This window comes from Neoarius graeffei, chromosome 16 (genome assembly GCF_027579695.1).
Source record: "Neoarius graeffei isolate fNeoGra1 chromosome 16, fNeoGra1.pri, whole genome shotgun sequence".
In the NCBI taxonomy this organism is placed as follows: domain Eukaryota; kingdom Metazoa; phylum Chordata; class Actinopteri; order Siluriformes; family Ariidae; genus Neoarius; species Neoarius graeffei.
In genome coordinates, this window is record NC_083584.1 from 2,932,016 (window position 1) to 2,958,181 (window position 26,166).

The following is a 26,166-nucleotide window of genomic DNA, read 5'->3' on the forward strand; positions in this document are numbered from 1 at the left end:
AGGACCATGGCTCAGTCGACTAAGGCGCCATACCATAAATCCGGGGACCCGGGTTTGATTCCGACCTGAGGTCATTTCCCGATCCCTTCCCGTCTCTCTCTCCAGCTCATTTCCTGTCTCTACACTGTCCTATCCAATAAAGGTGAAAAAAGCCCAAAAAATATCTTTAAAAAAAAAGGAGCCTTCTCCCAAGACACAAGGAGGTCAATCGAGTGACCTGCCAGTCAATGGCACAGCACTCATCAACACTGGATCCTAAGGATGTTGCCTCATCTACAACTTCCCACCAAAGGTCCTTCCTCCCGTCAACAGTACAGCTGTGGAATAGCCTGCCTGAAGAAATTGTGACCATAAGGGATAGGCAGAAATTCAAATGTGAAGTCAACAGCTTCCTCAGTGCTCTCCGTCAGAGTTCTGTCAAGTAATTGATGGTCCAGTTGCTAAAGCTGAGTGAAGAGCAAAGAATAAAAAATAAATAAATAAATGACCAAGTATAATATTTTTATCTCATTTGCTTAACTGGGCTCTCTTTATCTACTTTTAGGAATTGTGTGAAAATCTGATGATGTTTTAGTTCATATTTATGCAGAAATATAGAAAATTTCTTTAAGACATCTTCACTGGAGACATGCCATGTTCCAGCCTGCTTCAAGGCCTCCACCATTAGCCCCACCCCCAAAAAGCCAAGGATTACAGGATTAAATGACAACAGACCCATCACTCTGACTTCTGTGGTTATGAAATCCTTTGAGCGTCTTGTGCTTTCTCATCTTAAAGCCATCACTGACCCGCTCCTGGACCCCATGCAGTTCACCTACAGACCCAACAGATCTGCAGACGATGCAGTCAACACGGCTCTTCACTTCATCCTCCAGCACCTGGACTCCCCAGGAACCTACTCTAGGATCCTGTTGGTGGATTTCAGTTCTGCCTTCAACATGATCATCCTGGCTCTTCTGCAGGACAAGCTCTCCCAGCTGACCATGCCTGACTCCACCTGCAGGTGGATCACTGACTTCCTGTCTGACAGGAAGCAGCATGTGAAACTGGGGAAACACGTCTCTGACTCCTGAACCATAAGCACTGGATCCCCCCCCCCCAAGGCTACGTCCTCTCTCCTCTACTCTTCTCCCTCTACACCAACAGCTGCACTTCCAGGCATCAGTCTGTCGAGCTCCTATAGTTCTCAGATGACACCACCCTCACTGGACTCATCTCTGATGATGCTCTAAGACAGTGGAGATGATTGTAGACTTCAGGAGGAGCTCTGCCACCCCCATCACCCTGTTTGACTCCTCAGTAATCTCTGTGGAGTATTTCCACTTCCTGGGCACTATAATCACTCAGGACCTCGAGTGGAAGACGAATACCTGCTCTCTCACAGAGAAAGCACAGCAGAGGATGTTCTTCCTGCAGCAGTTGAAATAGTTCAATCTGCCAAAGACAATGATGGTGCACTTTTACACCACCATCATTGAGCCCATCCCTAGCTCCTCCATCACCATCTGGTACGCTGCTGCCAGGGACAAGGGCAGACTGCAGCGCATCATTCGATCTGCTGAATGGCTGCAACCTTCCGTCTCTTCAGGACCTGTACAAGTCCAGGACCCTGAGGAGAACAGAAAGGATTATAGCCAACCCCCTCACCCTGGACACAAACTTTTTGAATCACTCGGTTGGAGGTTGCGGTCCATTAGAACCAAAACCTCATGCCATAAGGCCAGCTTTTTCCTCACTGCAGCTTCCTCATCAATAAGGTCAGAGACCCCACTGACTCTAAACTCTCTGAACTGCCATTTTGCACATTTCATGGTCATCTTCATTCTGTGAACTTTTATTGCACATTCCGGCTCACACTGTACAGCTCAGCTATTTATTTAACTCATTACACACATTCTGTTCCTCTCACACGTTAATATCATGACTCTTCTCCATCTTCATCATGTGACCTGTTTTTTCACATTCCGGATATACAGTACAGGTTGGACTTCAAACAACCCATACACATACCTCTTAAATATGCCCACTTTCAAATTTGTGTATTTTAGATTCTTCTTCTTTAAAAAAAAAAAAAAATCTATCTACATAGCTACTTTTGTCTTTGCCTAATTCTTCTATTTTGACCCCAAAACAAATTTCTTGGACGTGAGAACGGACTCGGCAGTAAACTTGATTCTGGTTGTGTTCTGAGGGTTAAAGGTCTTGCTCAGGGGTCCAGCAGTGGCACACTGACCGTGCTGGGATTTGAAGTCACAACCTTTTGATCAGCCGTCGAACATCTTAACCACTGAAATATCCCCATCAGTCCGGCTAACTATCCAACTAGATTTATTTATCTATCTATCTAATTTTTATTTGGTTTGAAGTAGATAGATAGATAGATAGATAGATGTTACGGAAGGGGTGGGATGCGTTATGACTGTGTTGTTAGTGCGCATGCGCAAGATGTGACGTTGTACAGCGGAAGTCGCATCAACGCGCGCGGCCCTAATTTTTTTTTTTCCTCCCTCCTCGCGACAACACACACAGGAGCAGCTGCTACCGGAGCGGAGCCGGGAGGAGAACCGAGCGGTCCGCCAAACCCACAAAAACTTCACCGCCGATCAGCTGGAGGATTTTAGGGTTTTGTCAGCGTGCGGCGTCAACTTTCTATAGCTTATATTTTTGCTGCAACGACACCGACGGAAATCAGAATATAATTTAAAAAAATTGAGTTGTGTGCGCGGTAAATTGTAAACTAGCTGTTAGCATTAGCATTTAGCGTTATCATTAGCTTAGCCGAACAGCACCGCATCACATCACACCGCGCCGCGCCGGGGGACGGAATGGAGCTGATAACAATCCTCGAGAAAACCGTGTCTCCAGGTGACTGCCCCGCTCGCACGGTGACCCGCTGTGTGTGTGTGTGTGTGTGTGTGTGTGTTTCCCGCTCACTCTCGGCTAACGCGTTAGCTTCCAAAAGTTCAGGGAGAGAGTGAAGGAGGGAGGGGTGCGCGTGCCGAGGCCTGCGCGAGCCGCCGCGCAGAAGCAGTAGCGGTGGGGGCGCGTGAAGCCTGTGTGTGTTAGCATGGTTAGCATCTTAAAGAGGGAAAAAATCTCCTCACAGGCGGCGGCGGCGGGGTGACGCGGTAACTCCAGCACTGAGGGTGAGCAGGGACACGGAGAGGAGTTTACCGGTTCACCGGGCGGCCATCACCCCACACACACACGCCTTTAGCATGCATGCTAACTCCGGCTCATTTCCGTCTCTCTAGATGTGTCGATATAATATATTTAACTATCGAAATATTATCATCATCGTCCTAGTTGGTTTTTTAACAATCATGTAGATATTATTATTATTATTATTATTACTACAAACCTGACTTATTAACCCAATCTTTTAAATGTGAATTCGCGGATGATTTTTATTTAAATATTTTATTCTTAACGTTTACACGAGTGAGTTTTACAGTGAAGCCAATAATCTCTTTAAATGGGCGTTTTTATTTCTGGTTGTAAACATGTTGTACATTGAGACTGAAGCTAAGCTAAGCTAACTGCCCAGATCAATGAGCTTTGTGTTAAATATGATAAAGTGAGTTAATCAGCTGGTGTGAGTTTGTGATTTAGGGAGTTCATGCTCAGATTTGAGTTTATGAATAAATACGGTGGGGGATTTTAATCAGTGAGGAAGTAATCCTGTGTATTTAACAGGATTTAGCTGGGATAGGTTCTTTCACATTTAATGATTTGCAGTACGTTGATTTTTGCATTGTGTGTGTGCGTGTATAAATGCTTTAGTAATATCCATCATTCACTTGATCGAACTTTTTTTTTTTTTGGCCACTCGTTAGCTTGATGCTAGCAGGTTAGCATGCTAGAACCAGCAAACCCCCCCCACCCCCCCTTGCTGTGTGTTTGTTGGATTTTTTTTTTTTCATGGATACATTTCTGAAATAAGTTGTGTGTGTTCTGTCAGATCGGAATGAGCTGGAGGCAGCGCAGAAGTTTCTGGAGCAAGCTGCCATTGAGAATTTGGTGAGTTTTGGCCCCCAGGAGCAAGCAGAGTGGAGCTGCGCGGTTCTGATCCCACACACTGCCCTACTTCACTTTCAACTCTGCCACTACTCAGAGCTTAGCATAAATCTGTTAGCTTGGCTTTCTCACGGCACCGTTCCGAATGGGTTTAAACCCAGATGTGTTTCAGATTTGGTGTATTCACTCAGTGTGTGTGAGGTGGTAATCTCAAATACATCAACATCTGGGGCAGTCTTTAAAACACATACAATATACTCCTTTATGATACCTGACTAACTTGTATGAAGCTGCTTTCACACTTCATAGTATGTTTGAGTCTGAATTAAAGTGCAGTTGTTTAAAAATGGTGTAGGGCAGATACCATCCTCATAAATCCCTCATTGAGGGGTCATATGGTGACAGTTGTGTGTAAAGTATGGAAGGCAGAGCCAGTGCTCTATTAATGATTAGATAATTACATAAATATAAAACCTGTCTAAAATGTTTTGTGCGTGTTTTATTTTCCATTTCATTAGTGCAAATTTCTAGAATTCATCACAGCCCTGTGCTTTAACCCATGGCGTGTTCAATTCACTTCCTGCAGTGAGTTAATTCAGAGTCGATTCACCTTCTCATTCAGTTCCCTTCAGAGTGGAATGAGTCCTCCACTCTACGCGAGGAGGGGAACGTGCCATGGTTCTGTTCCAACGCACTGAGCACTGCATGTGAAGGGACACTTGTGTCCTGGAAACATGCGCATCATAACCTGAACAGAAACACTAAGATAAATATGCAAATGAGAACCCACCCACATCCCCTCTGCATTTCTAATGAGCTTAAATATCAGTGACATGAACTAGCTAGAGGACCAGCAAGTTAACAGTACTCGGGTATGACCTTGATGTACATTAATCTCAGATGTGATTGGTCCATGCCGACAGAGCTTTAGTGACATCACTGACCCAGCTCATTTGTGGCTCTGTCCTGAATCATTTTTGTGCAGAAATAATGTGAAGGTGTTTATTAATTTGAGTTGTTGAGCTGTTTATAAGTCACAATAAGCCTCGTGGAGGAGTTTGGACATGTTATGAGCTATGTGATACCAGGTTCTACGGGGTCTAAGCTGTATCTGTGTGATAAGTGTTTCTCGCTTCAGGTGCATGTCGGCAGGTATTTACATTTCCATATCAGATATTATAATCCCTTTACTGTGTGTATGTGAGGCTTGCTCAGTATTCTCAAGTGAGTTATTTCTTTGCTGTGATGACTAATCCGACCTTTGACCTCTCCCCTACAGCCTACATTCCTGGTGGAGCTGTCAAAGGTGTTGGCAAACCCAGGGAACACGCAAGTGGCCCGAGTTGCCGCTGGCCTGCAGGTAAAGAACTCTCTCACATCTAAGGACCCTGACGTGAAAGCGCAGTATCAGCAGAGATGGCTGGCCATCGACGCCAACGCTCGCCGCGAGATCAAGAACTACGTAAGGAACCATCTCACATTCACAAAATACATGGAGATACTGTACACACGTCTATGCCCTTCCCCCTTCTGCACTCGTTAATAGACCTTTATTGTCAATACCCATGTACTGTACAGTGAAATTGGTTGGCTGTCCTTTGCTGGTGCAAGTAACATGTAAAAGATCAACACTCGGACACGTTTCAGACGGGGAAAAAAATCAAGATATTGCATGTTCAGTAATAAAGAGAAAAAGGCAAACTTGAAGGTGGAGTATGGTCACATTGCCCCTGGGTTGGGTAGGGTCCAGTCTGACACACACACTGGTATTGTGAGGGTCGCTCCCCCCCCCCCACACACACACTCACATTAGTAAGAAGTTGTCACCCTTGGGTTAGACATCACAGATCCTGCACTGATGGTGTCTGGTTCACTTCTGCTCAAAACACATCATGTTGGGAAAATGGGTATTTAAAAAAAAAAAAACACTTTAATCAAAATGGGCATCCCTGGTAAAGGTTAAATATTTACCCAGCATGCATTTTTGTTCATCTGGTATGTTTCATCTTCATAAAAAAATTTTAAGAACAATGCCACTGTGGATGTAGGTGATGTGATGGTTTTCTTCTGGATTTTAAAACTATAAAATTTGCCTTTTCAGAGTTTTTATTTAATAATTATTTTAGGTTTTGTGTGTGCAGTAGTTTTACTTGTGCAGTCTGCTGATGCATAATATGTGTATTGTAGAAACGTGCATCATCTTTGCTGCCCCAGTCAGGGGCTCTTTAAGGCCAAGTTTACATTAGACCGTATCTGTCTCGTTTTCTTCGCGGATGCACTGTCCGTTTACATTAAAACGCCTGGAAACGCCGGGAAACGGGAATCCGCCAGGGTCCACGTATTCAATCCAGATCGTGTCTGGTCCGGTGCTGTGTAAACATTGAGAATACGCGGATACGCTGTGCTGAGCTCTAGCTGGCGTCTCATTGGACAACGTCACTGTGACATCCACCTTCCTGATTCGCTGGCGTTGGTCATGTGACGCGACTGCTGAAAAACGGCGCGGACTTCCGCCTTGTATCACCTTTCATTAAAGAGTATAAAAGTATGAAAATACTGCAAATACTGATGCAAATACTGCCCATTGTGTAGTTATGATGGTCTTTAGGCTTGCCATCCTTCCACTTGCAAGTGGTAAGTGACTTGCGCACAGCGGCTCAGTCCCGAATCACTGCTCGTGCGCTTCACTCGCGCGCTCTGTGAGCTGCGCAGGGCCGGAGTGCGCACCCTCCAGAGGGCACTCGCTGTTCAGGGCGGAGTGATTTGGAGCGCAGCCGCTGAGGAGGAAGCGATGAGCCTCACTGACACATTTCTCAACTTACGTGCCGAATTAGTCATGTGATTAGCGTATCCGTGTATTGGCGTTGCTGTGTGCACGCTAATCGTTTTTAAAAACGTTAATCTGATGATCCGCTGATACGGTCTAATGTAAACCCCACCTAAATCAGTAAGGGTGGAAAAGGTGGCGGGGGTGTGTGTATTTAAGCAGTAGGTCATGTGGTAGTGTGCTAAAACTTCAGATACCCACATAGTGATGTACAGGTCAGGGTGACCCGTAATAAATGCAGCGTCATCAGAGGAAAGTATCAGACTTTTATTTATGGAACTTGGATACATTCACATTTTGCCACTATTCCTTCTTCCTTGCTGTGATGCATCATGGTCTGTAAAATATGTGAATTCATACATAAATGGCTGTGTCATGTTGTATTTATGAGAGACCCTGCGTAACATTTTTATTTCCCTCCTCAGGTGCTGCAGACTCTGGGTACGGAGACGTACAGGCCGAGCTCCGCCTCTCAGTGCGTGGCCGGTATTGCGTGTGCTGAGATCCCGGTCAGTCAGTGGCCGGAGCTCATTCCTCAGCTGGTGGCCAATGTCACGGACCCCAGCAGCACCGAACACATGAAGGAGTCCACGCTGGAAGCCATCGGGTACATCTGTCAGGACATCGTGAGTCTCCTGTCCTCCCTTACCTTAATCAACACCTTCTGACCAATCACAATACAGAACTCCAGAACGGTGCTGTGGTTTAATCTGTACGTGTGTACGATTGTGTTTAGGAACCAGAGCAGCTCCAGGAAAGCGCTAATCAGATTCTAACGGCCATCATCCAGGGCATGAGGAAAGAGGAGCCGAGCAATAACGTCAAATTAGCAGCCACCAATGCTCTGCTCAACTCTCTGGAGTTTACTAAAGCCAACTTCGACAAGGAGGTACGCACAGCGTGCATCTGCACACAGCTCGGTGTTGGAGCAGTCGTGGGGCTTTCAGTCAGAGGAACCAGGCGAGAGTGTTGGGTTCATTAGATAATTCTCATCATGAAGCAATCACAGATGCAGCAGCACAGGTTTATCGGGAGTTCGGGTGATTACTGGCTTCCTGCTCACATGGACACCATTTTGTAATCCAGGAGTCGGTCTGTGTGTTGTCCTAGGAAAGGTTTTAACAGATGTGAGATCAGTAGTGAATAACCCCAGCAGTGCTTAGTCCGTATGCTCAATTGTTTATTACAATGTGAGTTTCATTCATAAACAGCCTACAGAGGGCTGTGATGAAAGAATCGGCTAAATATTGCAATAATGGCATTGATCAGACTCCATTTTGAGTGGAGTTAGTCGTGCACAGCATTGGAAAGACTTGTGCAGCAAAAAAAAAACCAAAACAAAGGTTACATAGCCTACCTGCCTGTAACTGGAGTATGTTTTGAGTATACGAAGGGAATTGTGGGATATCGTAGTGTGTTGTGGTACATTTGTGTAATACAGATGTAGATCATCGAATTACATTTCAACAACTAATGAATGCTTCCTGAGTACTCGTGCACCCTGCATATTGATTTTTGCATATTAATAGTAGAGAAGCATGTGTAATCAGACTCCGCCCAGGTCCACAGAGTTAAATGCTGGGGGAGTGGTGAGAATTGGGGCCGAGCAATATGACGTGGTCATCACGATAAAGTGTACAGTGAAAGTGTAATTTAACACTGCATGCATTGCAGTGTGTTTTTTTTTTTTTTTGTTTGTTTTTTTTTTTTAAACATCACTATACACTCATTGGGTTGCAGTTTATTTCCTAAAAATATAAAAGACATTACTGATGTAGAACTTTTTAAAAGTTAGTTTTAGTCATACAACACTTTTGCTGGGTTTTTTTTTGGTGCATACATAGTGATTCTTATTGTATATTATAGAAACGTCTGCAAGTATTGTGATATTCTTTGTTTAATCGTCCACCTCTTCTGAGAATGTAAGTGAAGAAGAAAAGGAGGCGTGTCTGTAGTTTGGGCTTTAACCAAAATTCACGATTTGTTTAAACAGAGTGGCTAAAAAATTTGACTTGAATATCATCTTGGCAGACATTTATCATCTGATATGATGTTTAACTGCTTTGTCATTATGCTTTTTGTCCGGGTGATGACACTGTGATCAGGTTAGAGCTACGTGATAGGCTGCGAATGTCATGTGACTCTCAAATAGGTTTCCATGTTGTGTGTTGCAGTAGGTGTTTGCTCACAAACTGCCATCAATACAGGAATGCTGTATTTCAAGGGAAAAAACTAATTTGCTTAATTGTGTATGTAGTGTAATGGATAATTTTGCATTTTATAGCTTTTAAAGCTTAAGCTCGGTTTCCCCGCCAGCAGCTTCCTGTCTGTTTCTAGCTATTTAATAAAAAGTCCAGCTGTTGAATAGATATCGTAGCTGTTATATCTCAAAGCATATTGTAACATGATGTATGGTAATACAGCTATTATGACTTCACCCAGCCCTAGTAATCAGTAACGGTTATTGAAATCCTGCTTTGTACATGTTATAAGGAAATGTCCATTTTCTTCTCTCCATCTCTAGACGGAAAGACACTTCATCATGCAGGTCGTCTGTGAAGCCACGCAGTGTCCGGACACCAGGGTGAGTTAATAAACATCAGTGTTCTGGAGGAGTTACTCGGTGAGCAGAGCAGTGTGCACTGTACATGGGACTCATTCTAATGTGTGTTTTAGGTGAGAGTGGCTGCGTTACAGAACCTGGTGAAGATCATGTCCTTGTATTATCAGTACATGGAGACGTACATGGGGCCCGCTCTGTTCGCAGTGAGTACTCACTCAGGGCTGCGTCCCAAACCAAGAGGGTCTGACTTTATTCTGTACTTCAGCACGCGCTATCTGAATGTTGAATTTGTAAACTGGCAATCTGAAAAAACGAATCGCGTTAATCTTGAACATGGCTACATGCAGTGGAGTGTTGGATTTCTGTGTGTATAAATGAGTGACACGGTTATGCATGTTGGCTAATGAATATTAATGAGCAGTGGGTGGTCTCGGTGAGTTAGAGGGAAAAGAAGCTTTATTTTAAGGGAGGTGTTTTCTGGAGTAACACAATACCCAAGAGTTTTTAAATGTTATTTTTAATCTTTTGGACTTTATAACCCTTCTCTTGCGTGCTCTCAATCTGGTGTTTTAGATCACAATTGAAGCCATGAAGAGTGACATTGATGAAGTTGCTCTGCAAGGAATTGAGTTCTGGTCCAACGTGTGTGACGAGGAGATGGACCTGGCCATTGAAGCCACGGAGGTAAAGCCAGCTTTCTGTCTCCTGTGTAATAAAGGTTTGATATGGATTGTAAAGTTTTTAAAAGCAGGATTTTGCTTTGGAATCCGAGTCTCCATCAGCCCCCATGTAACCCTAATGACACGGTTATTACCATAACGTTTCAGTTTAATACTTACTGATGCTCAATCAGCTCACTGATGGCCAGACTGCACTGATTTATTATTTATGGCTGCGTTTATTATGAAGTAATGAGCAAGTTGCCGAGTGTTCAGTGTGTGTAAAGTCAGTGATTCCTCTGATGCTCTGTTTGACTGTGGCTGATCGTTTCAGGCATCGGAGCAGGGCCGGCCGCCAGAGCACACCAGCAAGTTCTATGCTAAAGGAGCTCTGCAGTACCTGGTGCCCATTCTCACGCAGACCCTCACGAAGCAGGTGCGTTTAAGTGTTGCACTGCGTGTCAAACACTTAAAATTACCCACACTAGCTTTCAGAAGCGCTTGCATGGGCTAATACATTAAGACTATTTTCATAACCAGTATCTGTTGTTTTAGCATCGTGATGATCACTGCTAATTTAACGAGGTGAATACGTTAGCAAAGACTGCTAATACACAATGCTAGTGTAGCAGTTTTGCTCTGTTAATAACAAACGACTGGAATGGTGTACTGATTGTTACACACAGGTTTAATAAATGGAATTGTGAACTGTGTGTGAGAACAGGATGAGAATGATGACGACGACGACTGGAACCCGTGTAAAGCAGCCGGCGTGTGTCTGATGCTGCTGGCCACGTGCTGCGAGGACGATGTCGTACCTCACGTCCTCCCCTTCATCAAAGAGCACATTAAACACCTGGACTGGCGCTACAGGGATGCTTCTGTCATGGCGTTCGGTTCCATCCTGGAAGGACCCGAACTTAACCAGCTCAAACCGCTAGTCATCCAGGTGAGTAGAGGAGTGTGGACTGACTCCCCTGACCACGCCTGATAAAGCTTTGTGCTGATGCGCGTGTGTGTGTGTATGTAGGCCATGCCCACCCTGATAGAGCTGATGAAGGACCCCAGCGTGGTGGTGAGGGACACCACGGCGTGGACGGTGGGACGAATCTGCGATCTGCTTCCTGAAGCTGCCATTAACGAGCTGTACCTGAATCCTCTGCTGCAGTGCCTCATCGAGGGGTTGGGGGCCGAGCCACGCGTCGCCTCCAACGTCTGCTGGGTCAGTGTGTCCTTATTCACACCTGTATATGGAGTTACCTACCTGAACCCAGTTAAATAACTGTTTCTTGTGTTCAGGCGTTCTCCAGTTTGGCTGAAGCTGCGTATGAAGCCACTGATGCTGCTGAAGATCAGGAGGAACCCAGCACCTACTGCCTGTCCTCTTCATTCGAACTCATCGTACAGAAACTTCTGGAAACCACAGACAGGTAGGTTCCAGTCATGGGACAGAGGGGTTGAATACAATACAACACATTAACCTTGAAATAAGTTTTCTTCTTCTGTATTTCAGTCTTTTTTTTTTTTTCCTTGGTCTTTCTATCCCTTTCAATGTCTTTCCTTGTTTATTTCCATTTCTCTTTGTATCGGTCTCTCTTTGTGCTTTCTCTCATGCTTTGTTCTCTTCATGTCCTGTCTTTTTATCCCTCCGTCACTAGGTGGTGGAAGTGGTGTTATCGTGTTGTCTGTGCATTTGAGATTGTCGTTAGCACGATATCTCGAGCCAGTGGTGGAGTGTAGGATTTCAAAAGGGTGATCTGTGACCAGCAGATGAACTGAATGGTTTTTAGAAACAGGGTTAAGGTCACAGCAAGGTCACATGTCCTGTTTGAGGACATTAGTAACAAGGACTAGGCATGGTGTTGGAGAGATCCCTGTTGGCATAGAGTTTTACTTGTTCTCTAACATCTCATTTTCTTTTTCTTTTTTTTTTAAATTGGTGTGGCTCTAAGTTTCTCCACTCAGCAGTGATGTACGGAGTTGTTGTAACCTGAGCTGTGTGTGTGTGAGACAGGCCAGATGGACACCAGAACAACCTGCGCAGCGCTGCATATGAGGCTCTGATGGAGATAGTGAAGAACAGTGCTAAGGACTGTTACCCTGCAGTGCAGAAAACCACACTAGTCATCATGGAGCGCCTGCAGCAGGTTCTGCAGATGGAGGTCAGTTATTTATATATTATTTCCTGTAAACATGTTCATTATTGGTCTCCCGTAACGATGCCTGAGTATGTGTGATGGAGGAAGTGTTTTCGCTGAGCATCTGCTTCATGTCTGTAACTACAGCATGCATCTGAAATCTCCCAGTGTTCCCTTCCACACTGTCCTCGAACACCAGGTTTTACACAAGTGTGGTGTAGCTGCATGGACCAGACGGAGGGGAACAAAACTTACAACATAGCTCCGAGTTGAGACCCAAACAGGAAGAGAGGAAGCATCTGTGTGCGCTTCTTATTTAATCAGCCGTTAACTTCACTGATTTAACTTCGAGAGGACACCTTGCACACTCGCGCACGAACACGATTGAAGTTTTATGCCACATAGCAAGTATTTTAATAACTGCTCAGGATTTTGTGCAGTAATTAAAAAATGCAGGTGTTCGTCACAAACAGCACACAGTGCTACACGAATGTACAGATTCAACACATGTGATGTTCCTTAAAAAGTGCTCAAAGAATCAAGAGTTGACTTGAATTCTGAACCAGAGTTTGATTCCTGGATCATCTCTAGTGCTTGGATTACATCAAAACTTGTTTCCTGGCCAAGTTGATAATCTTCATATCTTTGTGTGTGTTTTTTTTCACCCCCAGTCTCACATCCAGAGCACATCAGACCGAATCCAGTTTAATGATCTCCAGTCTCTGCTCTGTGCCACACTGCAGGTTTGTTCATATAATACACCATGTGTACGCCGCCCCACGTTATTCTCCCACACTGTGGTTTGTCCTGGAGGATTATGTCGTGGAAGACTATAGCAACAGCTAAGATGCATTCTGGGGGCTTCCCAAAATTCACATCTTGTTTCCCAGACACTCCGCCCTTCAGCTTCATAACTGAACGTTTGAGCAGTGTACACCATCTTGAACCGCGTGATCTTGATTGTAGCTCTCAGTGCAGTTTGATTCAGTATCAGTTGACCTGTTTATGAACAGTGAGCGTAGAGAGGTTGTACCACATGACCTCACACCTACCTGAAGTACCTGAAGTACTGGTTATTAGTGAGCCTAGAGGATTCAGGGAAGGAAGCAGATGAATGTCAGCCTCAGGTATAAACAATGGGTGCACAAAATGGTGGGCATGGGTATAAATGAGAGTCGGGTAATTAGAATCTTGTTTAAAATAAAACCTCCACAGGTATGTCATGTGCAGTTAGGTTCATTGGAGTTGCTTTGGAGCAGGGGTCGCCAACCCTCGGCACGCGTGCCACAACTGGCACGCCGAGGAATTTCCAGTGGCACACTGACGATGATGCACAAACCTAATTATTCAACACATTAAAATTATTCAACACATTAAAAATGTTCAAACGTCATCTTGAACGGTCATTGGCTGTTGCATGGCGAGCCTGCTCTTTTAGCATGACTACACAACAATATAGCCCCCCCCCCCCCCCAATATTTCTCATGAGATGGGCCCACTTGATGCAGCAGTTGCGCTAAGATGGCAAAGAAGCCGACAGTTCGGGCTTTCCTCTCCTCGTGGACCAAAGAATATGGGTTCGTTTCTCAGGGGGGCCGTGCTGTGTCGAACATCCAGTGTTAACGTCATTTCGAGGCAAAGCACGAAAAGACTTTCAAAGATCAGGCAGAAAGGGACGAATCACTCTCGCGCGCAGTGTGTGGATATGGGAAGCAAGCCCACACTTTAAAAGTCTTTGCCTCAGCTAAAAACAATGCCACTGAAGCTCGCTATATAATTTCTCACTGCATAGCTAAACACGGAAAGCCATTCACGGACGGTGAATACATTAAGGAGGCCTTTCTCTCCGGCTCGGATAGTCTTTTTGAGGGGCTGCCAAATAAAGAGACAATAAAATCAAGAATAAAAGACATGCCCGTATCAGCCAGAACTGTTGAGCGACGAATTGGTGAAATGGCAGAAAACGTAAGGGTGCAGCAAACAACTGGCATAAAAGATGCAGCGGTGTTTAGCATTGCGCTTGACAAAAGCGTAGATGTGGACGATGTGGCACGTTTGGCAGTGATGGTAAGATATTGTGATGTGACTGAGAGAGAGGAGCTCTGCTGTTTAAAGCCAATGACCGACACAACTAAAGGAGAGGACATAGCCAAGGTGTTGGTGGAGCATTTTGAAGATGGACTTGGGCAGGATTTTTGCAGTGACAACTGATGGTGCCCCCGCTATGGTCGGGAAACGGAAGGGAGCAGTCAAATTAATTGAAGATAAAGTCGGTCACCCCGTCATGAAACTCCACTGCATAATACATCAAGAAAATCTATGTGCCAAAATGTTTAATTCTGATCTCAACAGCGTCATGGATACAGTGGTGAAGATCATAAAGTTTATCATCAAACGTTCCTCTCTAACACACCGACAGTTTCAGTCTCTGTTAGACGAAATGGACTGCGTGTATAAAGATATCCCTCTCCACTCTGCCGTAAGGTGGCTGAGTGGCGGAAAAGTTTTGGAGCGATTTGTTAGCTCTCTGGATGCCATCAAGGCCTTCCTGTTTGAGAGGGCTCAAGACTACCCTGAATTGGAAGACGAGAAGTGGATCATGAAGCTTATGTTCCTTGCTGACATTACAGGACATCTCGACCACCTAAATCTCCGACTGCAAGGTGCAGGACAAACGGTGTTGATGTACGATGCTTGGGTGGCCTTTTGTCAGCAAGCTAGACGTATTTCAAAGGGATGTTGATACCACCACTTCATTATTTCAGACACGTAAGGGAGTTTGCCTCCAACCACACAGTTGACACCGTTGATATCTGCAAATACATGCGCCAGCTGCAGTCAGAGTGCGCAGAGCGTTTTGGGGACTTTCAGAAGCATAGCCCGATGTTCTCTTTCTTGATCAAGCCTGGCAGCTTTGACGGAAATGAACTGGATTTGGCTCTGATGGTGGTTGGACACACGGGACATGGAAATGCAGCTGATTGAGTTGAAGAGTTCAACGTTGTGGGTGAGCAAGTTTGCAGAGCTACGTATACAATTACAAAGCATAGTGCGGGGTCAAGGAGACGTCATTTACGCCTGCTGGGCATCTTTACCCGAAAAGTTCAACTGTCTTTGCAATATCGCACTGGCTTTATTGTCAACATGTGCAAAAATATCTGTTCACACACATGAAGAATGTACTTTGCCCCTCCCAAAGTCGTCTGACAACGGGCCATTCGGAAGCATGCGTCCGACTCCGTGGCCAATTACTGTACCATCCCCACATCTCAGAGCTAAGTAAGGCCAAGTTTACATTAGACCGTATCTGTCTCATTTTCTTCGCGGATGCACTGTCCGTTTACATTAAAACGCCGGGAAACGGGAATCCGCCAGGGTCCACGTATTCAATCCAGATCGTGTCTGATCCGGTGCTGTGTAAACATTGAGATACGCGGATACGCTGTGCTGAGCTCTAGCTGGCGTCGTCATTGGACAACGTCACTGTGACATCCACCTTCCTGATTCGCTGGCGTTGGTCATGTGACGTGACTGCTGAAAAACGGCGCGGACTTCCACCTTGTATCACCTTTCATTAAAGAGTATAAAAGTGTGAAAATACTGCAAATACTGATGCAAATACTGCCCATTGTGTAGTTATGATTGTCTTTAGGCTTGCCATCCTTCCACTTGCAAGTGGTAAGTGACTTGCGCACAGCGGCTCAGTCCCGAATCACTGCTCGTGCGCTTCACTCACGCGCTGTGTGAGCCGCGCAGGGCCGGAGTGCGCACCCTCCAGAGGGCACTCGCTGTTCAGGGCGGAGTGATTTGGAGCGCAGCCGCTGAGGAGGAAGCGATGAACCGCACTGACATTTCAACTTGCGTGCCGAATTAGTCATGTGATTAGCGTATCCGTGTATTGGCGTTGCTGTGTGCACACTAATCGTTTTTAAAAACGTTAATCTGATGATCCGCTGATGCGGTCTAATGTAAACCCCACCTAAGGGGAAGCAGGGCCAGGGTTCACACTGACTGATAGGCAAAACATTTATTTTGTAACAAGGCTACTTCAAATTTGCAGTTTATTGTTAAGCCACTTTATGTAGGCGACTTGTCAATGTTCTCTGACACTCCATTATTTAATTTTTTTCTGCAGTTTTATTATTCATCAGTTCCATTTCCATTAGGCTGCTACATCTTTATTGTGAATAACTTGGGCCTGTTACCTACTGAAAGATTTTGGATATGAATTTGTATAAGCTGCTTGCAATACATCTGTGAAGAATCTCAGTCATCCAGGTACATGGTAATCTGTGGTTGGTTGAAGAGAGCAATTGGACTTGCTTGAAGATTCTTGAAAACGTTTCACGCCTCATCCTAAAGGCTTCCTCAGTTCTGTCTGACTAATAGACCTCTTGCAGTCACGTGACCGAATCCCGGCTGGAATGTAAACAGCCGCCATCTTGTCGGTCAACAACACTGCTGAATATTGTTGCACTCGTATACAAAATGGATCAATTTCAACCGACGGACTACATGGCTCATTTTTCTAATGAACAGATAACTAGATATATGTCTAAAATAAACGACCTACAGATTAGTACCCTTATCGATTACCCCTACAGTTTTTGAATGAGAAGCCTGAAAGTAAGGAGAGGACAGGCGTGCTGCCCCATAGACTCCCATTATAAACGTGGCAGAAAAGTCACTCGTTTTTAACTCCTTCTAATGACCTCATTTTTTACACTACAGACAAAAAAATTACATCGTGTTCAGGAGAGCCTTGTGGTGCTCACTGAAAATTTTGTGAATATCTCCTTCCGTCTTCGTGTAAATCCCCATTGTATGGAGGGAGCGCACTGAGAAAATCCTGCCCTTTTTGTCTCTCTGCTCGCAGCGCGCGGGTGGGGGAGGGGCTGCTCGCTCTCGCACACATGGGAGGGAGGGGCTGCTCGCTCTCAGAAACACAGGCTTGTAGCTTCATGGCAAGTCACACATTCACACAGTACAGCTCAGCTCCAGCAACTGTGACTGCTACGCGCACTGCATCACTCTCACGATTCCCCACAGGGGTAATTATATGCCATACAACTCTCCGGCATTGTGGCACGGTAATGCTTGCAGATTTGGGCGAAAAACAACGAAAGTCAGTGTCGGTAAATTGCGATGGTGGAAATATGGCGTTTGACCGACAAGATGGCGTCTGTTTACAATCTGGATCGGCTGTGACGTCACATCCAAGTGGACTAAAGGGAGTATCCAGTATTTATCCTCTCATGGATCGTCACAGAATCCGAATCAGAATGCTGACGGCTGTATTGTAGGTGGCTGATAAAAGATGTCATAGACACCCACCGCTGTTCAATGATGGTCGTTCCAGGTTGACAAAAATGAACGATCCTCTCTGGCTAAGATGTCTGCCAGTTTTCTGGAAGTCCTCTCATACTCCCGCACCAGTCGAAGGGAACTCATCCCAAATCATCTTTATCAGCCACCTACAATGCAGCCATGAGCATTCTGATTCGGATTCTATGATGATCCATGAGAGGATAAATACTGGATACTCCCTATTAGTCAGACAGAACTGAGGAAGCCTTTAGGATGAGAGGCGAAACGTTTTCAAGAATCTTCAAAGAAGCTGCTTGCAATGTTATTCAGTGGGGGAGTTCTTAAACCTTGTGTGTGAGGTTAATGGCATAAAACAAGTGCAATGGTGTTTTTACATTTGCTCAATGCATTAAATATCCATATCCGTCTAAAATGTGTGGCGTCTAATTGCACATAGTTAACAACACCTATTTGAATGGCACACTAACTAACAAGAAAATTTCTAATTAGCACTACATGGCAAAAAGGTTGCCGAGTGATGCTTCAGTAAACACTGTTCAGTTCCTCCTGTTCTCATTTCCATTCTCTTGCATCCTTTCTTCACTTTCTTGGGGGTGGGGCTAAAATGTGAGGGAAGGAAACGATGTGGTGTGAATTGGAGATGAAAAGCCCCCAGTGTGTCTGATTTTGTTTCCAATAGATTATCTGTTTGTGTAGAATTTCCAGACAAGTTTATATTACAAAACTGAGGAAAATAAACTGCACCCTTAATACAGCACCTGCTGGAAAGACTAAACCTTGTGTTCCACTCTCCAGAACGTTCTGCGGAAGGTTCAGCACCAGGACGCTCTGCAGATCTCTGACGTAGTCATGGCATCCCTCTTGCGCATGTTTCAGAGCACAGCTGGCTCGGGAGGGGTGCAGGAGGATGCCCTCATGGCTGTTAGCACTCTGGTAGAAGGTAGATGCTCTTTAATTGTTTTTTGGGGGCACAGCCTGTGACTCTGAAAGAGTGGAGTCTTTAACTCTTGACACTTAAGTTAAACAGGCCTTGGGCTCTGCCCCAAATTTCATACTTGGTGTACTGTTTATTGTGCCCAGGGTTTGTATTGAGTTTTGTCATACTGGGATTTGAAACAAGGCTAAAAAGAATGACTGACTAAAATCCTAGCAAGCTACAGCAAGCAGTGCTTTCCAAATCGTGTGTAGCTTGTGTGTTATGGATATAATGTTGGCCACTTGGTGGCCTCAGTGTGGACTATCTAGTGCACTAGATTTCCTCATGGTAGCGGTTCAATAAGTATGACTCATGTTAATGCTGCATGTCAGCTTGAGCTGTTAAAAGCCCACTGATTGTGTCTCTCACTCTAGTTTTAGGCAGTGACTTTCTGAAATACATGGATGCCTTCAAACCATTCCTGGTTATTGGACTGAAGAACTATCAGGAATATCAGGTACACGTGCTTTCCTCATGACTGACTTTGCTGTTTGTCTCTTCCATGATGTGAGCAGTAATAAGTTACTGTGGTCTGCACTTGCCGTTAGTTTACACACCAACTCGTCCTTCGTTCAGTCACGGGCACTGCGGTTTACTGTCACGCAGTCTGCGTGTCTAAACGAAGGTTTGAACTTGAGTTCTAGGAGTTCCTGTTTGGGTGTTTTTTTGTTCTGGGTTAGAGATGGTGTGAGGAGGAATATGCAGTCTAGGTTATTTATTTATAAAAACAAAACAAATAACCTTAAACAGTTTGTATTTAACCCACTACCTCCATCTTTAGATCCCAAATAGTTTGTTGGCAAAAAAAAAAAAATTGGACTCTGAAAGCCACTCAGGGTGAGAAAATGTAAAGAAATGCAGAAGAATTTTAACAAATGTAAAAAGTCAAATAGGTCATTCAATATGGCAGCAAAATGGAGCAATGCCCGCTTTCCCTTCATTCACAAATTAATCTTTCACATTTACCCACTGATCGTGACGTGTGTGTGTGTGTGTGTGTGTGTGTGTGTGTGTGTGTGTGTGTGTGAGTCAGTCATGATGGTTCCTCACACTGCTGTGGAGTTTGGTGTGTTGGCATTTTAGGTTGTTGGATTAAAGAAAGCCGTCGAAACCCTGTTTCTGTGAACTCTGGGTACTGACGGGACCCCCACAGTTTATTTTAAAATAAAATCGTGCTTTGAGTGTCCGTGTTCTCAGTGGTGATTTAAATTTATGAAACATTTCACTGAATGTGTGTGTGTGTGTAGGTGTGTCTGGCCGCTGTGGGTCTGGTGTGCGACCTGTGTCGAGCCCTGATGGCCAACATTCTGCCTTACTGTGACGAAATCATGCAGCTGCTGCTGGAGAACCTGGGTGTGAGTGTTACACCTGTATTACACCTGTATAACACATCAGGAGACTACATTTCATGCGCCTTTTGGTGGGACTGTGGCTGCTACACCACTGGAATTACATCCTGACCCCTACTTCGTGGACTTTTTACTTTTATTTTTTATTATTTATTTAGTTATTTATTTTTTCTTTGTCTATAATTGTAAAGCGTCCTTGGGTTTCTTGAAAGGCGCTATATAAGTTGAACTTATTATTATTATTATTATTATTATTATAATAGCTGGCTAAAGTTGGCTTTTATTAGCTTTGGCTGAGTCCCAAATTATATACAAGTGTTGTGTGAGATGACTGTAATGTATAATGTGGTGGTTTAATGCAGTACGTTGAGGCTGATCAGAACGTTCTGCCTGTACTTGATGTAAACACAAAACTGTTCATGTTTTCCGTGTGTGTAGAACGAGAACGTGCACCGGTCCGTAAAGCCACAGATCCTGTCCGTGTTCGGTGACATCGCTCTGGCCATCGGAGGGGAGTTTAAGAAATATCTGGAGGTGGTTTTGGATACGCTGCAGCAAGCGTCTCAAGCGCAAGTGGATAAGGTAGCGCACACTAACACTACTGCACTGTTAGGGGACAGCCTCTGATCTTCATTAGACTAAGGAAATGATGCCCTGTGTGTACTACAGAGGAGGTGGAGTTACCACCCTGATTATTTATGTAAATGATATTGGCTGGCTTTGAGTGGTCTATCAGATATATTCCATTTAGCTAGCATGATGGTGAACAAGTCGAAGACAAGTAGCTGGATGGAATGTGATGAACCAGGGGGAAGCCAGCTGCATTATTATTATTATTATTATTATTATACACACTCTTCATATTGGCATTCTTGAAGGCCAACACTAGCTGACCCGTGACTGTGCTGTTAGTGCGGCAGTGCCGTTACCTTCCAGTCGGTGTAGTGTTGGCGAAGGCCAATGCTGGTGCAGTCAAGCTGGATATCATTTCCCTGTGTAATTTACGGAGTTAAAATCCGCATCGGCAGCTCCGCGCAACAGGGCGACCTGGCAGCCGAATTCCTCATCGCTTTTTAACGAAGGAAACCTGGCGGCCATGTTTGTTTACAAATTCAGTCGGTTGTTAGTGTGGAAGTTTTATATGTCTGTGTGACGTCATGTTGTCTTGACAACTGTGCAATATTGTAAACCATATTCAACGCTCATTCTCTGTTGGGTAGAGTGATGTAATACATGTAGGATAAGCGATATGCTAAGAATATTGCATGCTATGAAACCTGCTAGAAGGGACTAGAACACATGGTTTTATGCTATCAAAAGTGTTGTGTGTAATTTTCGATAACGGCACATCCCGGAGTGTGTTTATTCCTTTTATACCACAGCAGATTACCAAGAATGTATTTATTGCAGAATTGTGGGTTGTTGGTTTTAGCAGTTTATAATTGCGTTTTTGGGAACGTGTTAATTCCTGTGCTTCAGTGATGCCCCCCCAATTTAAATTATTTAAAAAAAAAAAAAACTTGGCATGTTACTGAGAACGTAAACAAGTGTAAAATGGCAGTGGAGACTCGTTAAACGTCTCCCTGTTTTTATGAACCGTGAGGTTGTTAGTGGAGCGCCTGTTGGACACGTCCCTGTGAATGAGCTGTTCCTATTGAAACCTTATTCGAACGAGTGATATTAATATAACCCTTCACTATTGTCAGAGCTGCTGTTCCGGAAAATTATTCAATACCTTCTGATCTTGTGCGTGACGACAGTTCCTCCTGCTGCTATAGAGTTTGGCGTGTTGGGATTTTAGGTCGTCACAGATGAAAGTGAGTCGGTCTGAACCCTGTGTGTGTTTCTGTACGCTCTGGGTACTGACAGGACCCCACACTGTTCACCGAGTCTTCAACACTCCCGAGTCCTCTGTGTACAGCTTTAATCTTAGTGTTCAGGTCTCTGGATTATTGCTGCATTTCCGATGACTTTCTCCCGTCCCTGGTTTAGACGGACTACGACATGGTGGATTACTTGAACGAGCTGCGTGAGGGCTGTCTGGAGGCGTACACAGGAATCATTCAGGGCCTCAAAGGAGACCAGGAGAATGTTCACCGTGAGGACCACACCCCCACCCAACACCCAACATTTCTATTGATACTGTGGGTTTGGGTTGTAACTGCGTGTGTGTGTGTGTGTGTGTGTGTGTGTGTGTGTGTGTGTGTGTGTGTGTTTTAGCGGACGTGATGCTGGTGCAGCCGCGTGTGGAGTTCATCCTGTCCTTCATCCACCACATCGCTGAGGATGAGGATCACTCTGACGGAGTGGTGGCCAACGCCGTCGGACTCATCGGGTAAATGTTCTTCTCTAATTGTCTCCTCATACCCTCCGTGGGCTGTGTCCCAAACCACACAGCCAGAGCTGGTGCATCCTGTTTTAGCTCGCTGCAGAGCTTTCTGATCACATGACCCCAGTGTGGGAGTGGAAAGGGTGTGGCTTCTGTCTACATGATCAAATTTAAATCTGACTCTTGGTTAGTTTTCTCACATTAATCTTTTCTGTATATCGAGTCCCTTCTTCCAGACTCACCCTTTTATAAACAGTCCCTCCCACTGATTTGGTGCCTCCTTTTTTGTAGCTTGACTCCACCCTCTAACTCCTTTAATGGTGCCCAGGTTGTCTGTTTAATGTGTGTGTGTGTGTGTGTGTGTGTGTGTGTAGTGACCTGTGCACAACATTCGGTAAGGATGTGATGAAGCTGGTGGAGGTTCGTCCTCAGATTAACGACCTGCTCACCGAGGGACGGCGATCCAAAACCACCAAAACTAAAACTCTTGCCACGTGGGCCACCAAGGAGCTCCGCAAGCTCAAGAGTCAGGCCTGGTGAGTGATGGTGCTCTCGCACGATTAACCTCCTCAAATGTTCAGGCACCCCTGAGGGTCTCTGCACACCTGTACATATCCACTTGAAAGGAAACGAGATTAAGACCTGGGTGTGTTGAAGTTTAGTTGGTCTTGCTTTGTCTCCTGCAGAATAAACTCTTGCTCAATAGTATTGACCCCCTTCTGTCCTGTCCTCGTTTCAGATCCATCATTGCTGAGGGGAACGTTGACACACCGTGAGAGAAGCGGCCGAGTGGAGTTGTGTGTTTTTTGGCACGCGCGAGTGGGAGCAGAAGTGTGTGTGTGTGCGCTGAGCTGAGTGAGAGTGAGTGAGTGAGCGAGAGAGAGCGCGAGTGAGCGAGCGAGTGAACGAGTGAGCGTGACGAATGAGATCGCACCACCTTCTGAGTGAAGATTCCAGCAGTCGAAAACGGAAGAAGGCTGATCAATAAATCAACAGCAGCCCCTCCCCTCCCTCCCTTCCCCTGTGTATCCCTCCATCCTGAACCCTGACACTCGTCCCTCTCTCCAAACTCCCCGAGCTTCTTTTCCTCTTTCACCTGTGGACTCGATATGGACAACATGAACTGGATTAGCTTCCTATCTCCTCTGTAGGCTCTTACTATAAACGTGAATAATCAACCGAGGGGCGTGGGAGGGGGTGGAGCAAAACCCCCCCCCAAAAACGGACTACTTCATTCAACGGATCTGTGAAGCCCCTCCCACTTTCCACCCCTTTTATTTTAGTTTCTCTTTCGTCTATAAGCACCATGAGTTTCTGACTTGAGAAGGACAAGGGGAGGGGATCGAACATCACAAAACAAACAAGGCTGCTGGAGTCCAAGATGGCCAACTAAGACTGTGTGTGAGTGAGGGAGGGGGTTTCACTGTCTCTACTCCGCCCCCTCTCACCCCTGACCCCTCCTCTTTCTGTTCTTTCAGCTTAAGAAATAAATCTAGCTCTTAATGCTGTATTTCTGCGTATAATTACAAGAGGGAGACAATTGGCTTTTTACAGCACTTCAAAAATACTGCTACTCTTCCCTTAAATCACTGAAATGTTCTTTTTGTTTTTACTTTTAAGTACATTTTTTTTTTCTTTCTTTCCTCCCCTTATCATTGATGTGGGCTCTGACCTTCCAGACACTTCTCTTCAGTCGGCTCGGCTGAAAGAGACTCCAGGTTTATCGCTTTTGAGCACTTTTGGGATGTACACAAAGGGATCGACGGCTCGAAGGTGAAAGCACTCGATTCACACTTTTAAAGTCTCCTTAAATGGGAAGAAATTACTGCAGGAAAAAGTGCCAAAAATAAAAAAAAATAGGGGGAAAATATCAATGAACAAGGCTTAAAAATTCTTGTGGATTGACACGTGGTAGAAAATAAGACGACGACCAAGGATTCACCTGCGGCGTCGAGTCAAATTGAGCTCTCTGTGCTCGGTTGTCGAGCCCGGTTTAGCTTTTCTGCCGCATTTGGTTGGGGAAAAGGGAGACTTCTGAGCTTGTTTAAAAATATGAATGAATAAATAAACGAGAGAGAAATCAGATGTTTGTATAAGGTTATATTTTTCCATTGCTCTGAAAGAACCCACAATAAAATGATATCAAACATTCCCCTTATCACTTGTCGTACTTCACCTTCATTTCATTGTGTTCTGTACACGGTTATACACCGACAGTGCAGCCACCAGATCAGTAAACTGCTTTTAAATCACACAGGAGAATCATGAAGTCTCCGCCTTCAGGCCGCACTCTTGCTGGGCCTTTTGTCCGTGTTTATAGTTCTGAGTGAGTTGTAGAGTCAGAGACACCGAACACAAATCTCCTGATCGCGATTCTAAACTGGTTGATTCCATGGATACGATTCCATAACCTCTTGGCTACTTGTGCAGACGGCAAACTGCACGATTTATTTATTTTTTGGATGAACTGTAACTTTGGTTCATCTTTTAATCTACAATTTCAACAGGAATTGATGCCCATGTTTTTTAAATAACAAAACCTGACCTGAAATCTAGGATGGTCATTGCAGCAAAAAGCTGGTTGTTGCATCTAATTTCTTTTTTTTTTTAAAATACACTAACCTGCCTTTTACAACATTTTATTTTTGTCACTGAACAGTTTCAAAAGCCTTGCATTTCCCCCCCCCAAGAAATGAAGTTGTGCAACTTCCTGACTTCACTTTTTCCTCTCCTCTTGTTAGTTCCTTCAGTGTGTTCACAATAAGGGAACTTGTGAAAGGTTCTGGAAGTCACTTCAGGTCAAAACACCATTAAAGTGAGGAATTAAGGATTTTAGTTGGTTTTGGGTTGTTACTGAGCATCTGTATAAGAGTTTTGGCTGATCTGTGTAACGTACAGGAATAAAATAAAGCCACAGCATGGGAAATTCATCAGCGGTGTAATGAGTTGGGGAAAGTCAGATGAATATCGAAAGCAACATCAGTTATATGAAATATCCTGTTTTTAATGAAAGTGTTCCCAGATTAATTTTAACCTGATTTACAGGAACCATTAAATTACACAAGTGAAAACCTGTTCATGTCCTTGCATTCAGGGTTTTTGTCCATCTTCAGACCATGACTACTTAGAATTCTCTTGAAGGAAAATATGGTTGGTGAAGGAGAGTAAAGTTTTGGAGTTTGGTATATGAATTGGAGTTTCCTGATTTCATCAAGTTTCATGTTTGCACCTGGTGTTCTTGTGCCACCGCTGGGTTAAATTTGGAGGTGTTTCTGCATGTAACCTTTTGACTATTGTGTCTTGTAACGGTGGTGCTTGTCTTTGAAAATTAGTTTTATTGAAGTTGGGCAGGGAACGACTGCAACAAGTCAAAAAAACGGCCCCGTGAAACTTTGCACTGATATAAATGTCAAATACAAAATAAAGGGTCCACAGTGGGTACTGAGGGAGCTGTGTACAGAATGTTCTCTGGGGAATGAATATCGGTTAAAATTCTATAGTTATAGAAATCATTTGTCTGAAATGGCGACTATTTCAAAAAATGGAATGTTTGATCTCTAAACGAATAAAAGTTAATCTCTTGTCTAAAACTTTACATTGATGCATTTGAAATGTGGCCAATAGTTAATTTATAGTATACCTGTGATCCTGTAGCTTTAATAATTTTTTATTAGGGCGTGTCACGCTTTATAATGTGGTGTTATTTTAAAGAGTTTAGGCTAAAATATTTTTTTTCTAAAAATAATTTTCGTTGGGAAATTTTATAATGAATTCTTCGTGTGCAACTACGTGACAAAAAGCAGTGACGTATGCATCCGCCGCCATGTTGGATGATCTACAAACGCAGGATGCAAGCACGTGGACATAAGTAGAATATTTTAACAACATATATTTATATTCTAATTATTCTTGTTTTTATATTATTAACCCAGCAAACCTTTACATGGCATTTTTTAACTGAATTAACTTTATAGTTAATA

General features: G+C 44.3%; 1 protein-coding gene across 1 annotated transcript; it reads left to right on the forward strand.

The window, feature by feature from the left end:
- The first annotated feature begins 2,493 nt into the window (after positions 1–2,493).
- kpnb1 (karyopherin (importin) beta 1) lies at positions 2,494–24,337 on the forward strand. The gene is made up of 22 exons (XM_060942314.1): positions 2,494–2,865; positions 3,962–4,020; positions 5,297–5,479; positions 7,270–7,470; positions 7,581–7,733; positions 9,369–9,428; positions 9,521–9,610; positions 9,981–10,091; positions 10,401–10,502; positions 10,791–11,015; positions 11,097–11,288; positions 11,366–11,496; positions 12,081–12,228; positions 12,876–12,947; positions 18,328–18,472; positions 18,883–18,965; positions 19,756–19,863; positions 20,296–20,439; positions 21,850–21,955; positions 22,078–22,192; positions 22,561–22,722; positions 22,926–24,337. Coding segments are annotated over exons 1-22 (2,631 nt in total). The 5' UTR covers positions 2,494–2,825; the 3' UTR covers positions 22,927–24,337.
- The last annotated feature ends 1,829 nt before the right edge of the window (positions 24,338–26,166 follow it).

Coding starts and splice junctions, on each gene's coding strand:
- kpnb1 (XM_060942314.1), top strand. CDS start 2,826: ATGGAGCTGATAACAATCCTCGAGAAAACCGTGTCTCCAG. Junction 9,429..9,520: donor CGCAGTGTCCGGACACCAGG/GTGAGTTAATAA, acceptor TGTGTGTTTTAG/GTGAGAGTGGCTGCGTTACA. Junction 10,503..10,790: donor CGCAGACCCTCACGAAGCAG/GTGCGTTTAAGT, acceptor GTGTGAGAACAG/GATGAGAATGATGACGACGA.